At 41.4% G+C, this 5,783-nt stretch overlaps 1 protein-coding gene across 1 annotated transcript; it reads right to left on the reverse strand.

The window, feature by feature from the left end:
- Nucleotides 1-56: 56 nt before the first annotated feature.
- LOC106537041 (complement C3) lies at nt 57-5,660 on the reverse strand. The gene is made up of 3 exons (XM_014034407.1): nt 5,435-5,660; nt 5,241-5,352; nt 57-197 (listed from the first exon to the last, which is right to left on the reverse strand). Exons 1-3 carry the CDS (start codon nt 5,583-5,585, stop codon nt 83-85), a joined length of 378 nt encoding a protein of 125 aa, XP_013889861.1. The 5' UTR covers nt 5,586-5,660; the 3' UTR covers nt 57-82.
- Between the last annotated feature and the right edge of the window lie 123 nt (nt 5,661-5,783).

Raw genomic sequence — 5,783 nt, forward strand, 5'->3', positions numbered from 1 at the left:
CCTTAAAGATGAGAGACAGCCCAAACATGATGAGACAATGGAAAAGATTAGACTTTTAAGTGATGGTAAGAGAGTAACAAAATCAAACTGTAGTTGCACACTGCTCACCAAGAGTTTTTGACAGGCTGATGCCAGTGAACTGCCAGGTTGTGATTGAGTCTGGCAACGGAACAGCTTTCATTAACGTGGTGGACTCACTGAAACACAGAAAAGTACAAACTTTGTCAGAGGTAGGTCTAGGTCAGAGGTGCCCTAAGTGGGGCCCGTGGGCCAAAGTTGGCCCACCAAGCCATTTATTTTGGCCCACCAGCAGTTGGCCTAATTACTAGGTCATAAACCTCCCGTGAGAATCATCCCTTTTAAATTCACACTTTTCGATCGTCCTTCAAAGGAAGCCAATGACTATATAAGGGGCTGTAGTACAGAGAGTTCTTACTCATGATGCTTACTTTATTTTTAGAAATATACTAAGATTAAATATTAAATATACACTACTCACAAAAAGTTAGGGATATTCAGCTTTTGGGTGAAATTTCAGGACGAGCTTAAAATGCATTTAAACCTTTACAGGTGAACTTAATGTGTCCTTCTCTAAGCTTTTGAATGCATATATCCAACTGTTAAATGTTTCATTTCTTTTTGCACAAGTTGCTGTTTTCTAATGAGGAGCTTAACGGCAAAATTCACAACAGGTGTTTGATTGATCAATAATGTCCTGRTTCAATTAGAGCTGGTGTTTAAACAGTCGTCCTCATCATGCTGTTCACATTTTGACATCACGAGACCAAGATGACACCTAACAATGGATCAACAGTACGTTACCTTGCATATGGACGCTTCAACAGGATGTTCTCAGATGGACGTGGCCTCTGAACTTAGAATGTCACAGAGTGTCATCAGCAGGTTGCAACAGAGAGACTGAAAGAGTCACAGAAAAGTGTAGAAGTGGACGTCCTTTGGCCACATCCCATGCTAAAGACCACTACATTGTGAACAATGTCCTGAGAAACCAGATGATGAATGCCACTCAACTCCAGGCATGGTTAAGGGAGGTGAGAGGCACCCAAGTGTCTCGTCAGACCATTCAAAACCGGTTACATCAGCATGATCTGCATGCTAGACGACCTGCAAGGGTACCTGACCACACCACCAGGCACAGGCGTCATCATCTTGCATGGGCCAGGGAGCATTTACGCTGGAACGACAGACCAGTGGGCCTCAGTGCTATTCTCTGATGAAAGTCGATTCACGTTGAGCAGAAATGATGACCACCAGCAATGTTGGAGACATCAAGGAGAGCACTATGCATCAGCCACTGTTGTCACCAGACGAACTTTTGGTGGTGGCGGTGTTACAGTGTGGGCAGGTGTCTCCAGTCGGTACAGAATTGCCCTACACTTTGTGAATGGTACAGTGACAAGCCCATATTACATACCACTACTGAATATTACATGAACAACACAGGCCTGATTTTTATCTTCATGGACAACAATACTCCAGCTCATCGAAGTCACATCATCAGGGAATGACTGTTGGAGACTGGTGTACCTCAAATGGAATGGCCTGCACTTTCTCTAGACCTGAATCCCATTGAAAACCTGTGGGTTCAGCTGAGTCGCCTTGTGGAGACTCGAAACTCTGCACCCCAGAACCTCAATTACCTGAGGGCTACCCTTCAAGAAGAGTGGGATGCCATGCCCCAACAGACAATAAGTCGACTTGTGAACAGCATCAGACGTCATTGTCAAGCTGTAATTGTTGCTCAAGGGCACATGAATTATTGAAACGTTGAAATTTTTTGTTGTGTTGTACCCACCATTGTTGTTAACTTTTGTTTCAGTTGTTTGAGACAAGGAAATTACCGGTGCATTCTTCTACTTAAATGTCCTACTTNGTGTTGTACCCACCATTGTTGTTAACTTTTGTTTCAGTTGTTTGAGACAAGGAAATTACCGGTGCATTCTTCTACTTAAATGTCCTACTTTCATGATGTGATATCACTATAGCGTGAACTTTTAACATTTTCCATAAAATTCACCTGAAAGCCAAATATCCTTAACTTTTTGTGAGTAGTGTATATGATATTTAGATAATATTTAAGCATATTTGTAGATTTTCGCATTTTATGAAACCAAAAACACTGTGGCAGAGTGGTTAGGGGAGTCGTCCTGGAACCGGAAGGTCGCTGGTTCGATCCCCCGTCCAGCTGTCTCAGTTGTTGTGTCCTTGGGCAAGACACTTCATCCCTAATGCCTCTGATGTGTGTCCCGTCAGTGTATGAATGTGATTGGCACTGATTAGTCTCCACAGATGATTGTACATGTTAGCTTTATAGAGACCTAATAGAGTGCTGTGTGAATGGGTAAATGAGGACACAGGTTGTAGTGTAAAGCACTTTGAGTTTCCAGGTTGGATAGAAAAGCACTTTATAAGTACAGTCCATTTACCATTTAATATTTTATCAAGTATGACATGTCCCATGAGCCTTTGCTACTTGAGCAGATGTCGAACTTTCTCCAGCACCACTAAAAAGAAAAAAGCGGACAACACACTGGCTGCTAGCTTAAACAAGCGCAAACATGGAACAACACCGTAAGTGGCACATAGACAAAAGACATTTCAAAAAGTCTTGGGAGGATGAAAWTTTTTTACTGACATTAACTCTAAAGCCGTCTACCTTATCTGCAATCAGTCTGTTGCTGTTATAAACAAATATAACATACGTTGTCACTATGAGATGAAGCATCCAGCRTTTTCACAGTACMAAGGTGATGCCCGAAGAAACAAGATCGCCAACTTGCTAGCTAAACGCTGTTCTCAACAAGGTGCTCTTACATGGCCCTCGACARCCCAGGACAGCACGACATGGGCCAGCTTTGAGATTTCTGCRTTTATTGCCCAGACTGGAAGATCATTTTCAATGGGAGATTATGTTAAGKAATGTCTGTMCACAGCTGCGGYGTTTATGTGCCYGTCTCAAGTGAGAACTTTTTCTCAAATCAGCCTCTCCTGAAATACTGTGACACGTCRCATTGAGGATGTGTCTCGTGACATTAAGGARCAGTTTAAAGACAAAGCCTGTGAATTTATTGCATTTTCTTTGGTGTGTGATGTGTGATGAGAGTATGGATGTTTCGGACTCGGTGCAACTTCTGCTCTTCATACGGGGAGTGAATGAAAATATGGAGATTACACAGGAGCTGGCTGGATTTGAAACACTGTGCAACACAACAAAAAGTGAAGATTTATTTGCAACAGTTGAGCACGTGCTGGATACGAATGTGCTGAGCTGGGAGAAAAAATGGTTGGAATAATGACAGATGAAGCACCTGCCATGGTTGTGAGGAAAGCAGGTCTCACCACACTAGTTTCTCAGAAGGCTGCCCACTGCGGAGGTAAGGTGGCAAAATACCACTGTATCCTTCATCAAGAACAACTCTGCACCAAATCACTTGGCTTGGGGGACGTGGTGCGCAGCGTTATTGCAATTATAAATTGCATACACTCAAAACCTCTCTCACACCGACAGTTCAGGGCTTTTCTGGAGGAGGTGGACTCAGAATACAAAGAGGTGCTGTACCACCAAGAGGTGTGGTGGCTGAGCTGAGGGAAAGTCCTCAAAAGATTTTTTGAGCTACGCCATGCCATCACGGAGTTTCTTAAAAGCAAGAACAGCGACACTCAAGTCCCCTCAGATGACAAGTGGTTTTGGACTTTTATGGTGGACATCACTGAGCAGCTCAACATCCTGAATATTCAGCTTCAGGGAAAAGAACAGGTCATCACAGAGCTGTTTGACCATGTAAAGGCCTTCAGGTCGAAGTTACAGCTACGCTGTCGACATCTGTCAGCTGGGGAGTAATTACTATATATGTGCACGTGTGTGTTTGTGTATGTGTACAGAAACACAATTTGAATTGTAATAATGTCTATTACTGCTGTTTATGCAATGAGTAAGTCCTACCTTTTTTTCTCTGTTGTGGAGGGACAGTGCTGTCCGTGGTGTTTAAACTTGATGGACAGGCAGGCGTAGGTGTTTGTTTTCAATCTTTATATTATTTTGGTGATGATTTAATTATTAAGTGATAGTAGAGAGGAAAGTTGGCAGCATGCACTTCACATAATAAAGGTGAAGTTRTGGCGTTTGATATTATGTGAAATAGGTTATTAGTAAGTGCACAAGTACACCTSTACTTTTACACTGTTGTGTAGTTTAAATRTGTAGTTGTTTAGGGTGTATAGCTAAAAAAGGCTCATTAYTTCAATGAAAAGATTTATGTTGCAACAATTGTTATGCTGTGTTGTTGTTTGAAGACTTAGCAGCCCTTAACTTCTTCTCAGGAAACCTTGCACACTTCCCGAGTCTGAAAGAGGTGAAACTGGTGAAAGAGAGACTGCCTGAACATGCAGCACTACTCAGGATCCTGGACTAGGAGTTTGAGTTACGCTTTGAGGACTTTTGGAAAAGTGGAGGTGACATGGAGCTGTTTTCCCAGCCCTTCAACATAAATGTGGACTCAGTGCCTGATCACGTTCAGATGGAGCTCATTGAGTTTCAGTGCGATTCTGAGCTAAAGAATAAATTCATGTCATTAAACCTCAAAGATTTCTACACACATCTCATCAGAAAGGTACCCAAATGTTAGGAAACATGCACAGATGATGTTATCTTTGTTTGGGAGCTCTTACATCTGTGAACAGACCTTTAGTGTATTGAACCTTAACAAGTCCAGACTCAGGAGAACTCTGACGGACCCACACCTACAGGACATACTCACCCTGTCAGTGACTCAGCTGCAGCCTGAAATTGAGAAGCTGATAAAAGCCAAAGACCAGCTTCATGTTTCTCACTAGTGGCATGTTAATGTTGTTGTTCATTTGTTTTGCTGTTTGACATGCACTTTGATATTTTGCACTGCATGTACTAAAGCACTGAAACTTAGATTATCAGTTGATTATTAACTGTGGGACATGTTTTCAGCTCATTGTAGATAAAGCACTGATTTATGTGTCAAACTTCGTTTTCATTTGTAAAAGTAAATGTAGATCTAAACCGTGTTTTTGTGACAGGTTTCTGGTGTAAAGGAGTCTAAAAGGTCCACCCGTCAATCATCTGCCGTTGTTGGGCACCACTGGTCTAGATGGTGATTGTTTAAAAAAATCAATTGACCAAAATGTGTACATGTTTGGCTGTGTTTGTGAGTTTTTTGTAAAATTCATACAACCTTCAAATGACTCACCAGTTGGGTTGTTGACAAGCTGGAAGAATGATGTCTGACCACAGCCAACTTTCAGGAAAGTTGGTACGAGAAACTATTTCATTGCTGTCCATGTAACTGTCATCATCCTCACCTAAAATGTTAAAACATCAGAGGTCATTACTTCCTTTGAGAAAATGAAATGTAAATACTTTCTTCTTGTTCCTGTTTCTTACTTCGAGCTAATTTGAGATGGTCTTCTTTCATCTCATCTGTCTGGCTTTCCATTTCATTGCAGCACTTCAGGAAGGCATCAACACAGGCCTGACCATCCAAAATGTATTCTGCTCTCCTCTCACATGTGTATGAAAGTGGGATTTCCTTCATGCCATCCAAACAACACTTAGTCTGCTGTTCATTGCCTTGATATTGACTCACTGTGAAGAAAATGGAGTTGTGGATGAAATAATGAAGTGAAGTTTAATAAATAAAAAAATAATCAAGTAAATATTTTTTAAAAAAAGTTTTTCTCCAAACTAAATCATTAGTATAACATTAAAAAGTTTTTGGACCTTCTGATAATGT

This window comes from Austrofundulus limnaeus, unplaced genomic scaffold (genome assembly GCF_001266775.1).
Source record: "Austrofundulus limnaeus strain Quisiro unplaced genomic scaffold, Austrofundulus_limnaeus-1.0 Scaffold2102, whole genome shotgun sequence".
Lineage (NCBI taxonomy): Eukaryota > Metazoa > Chordata > Actinopteri > Cyprinodontiformes > Rivulidae > Austrofundulus > Austrofundulus limnaeus.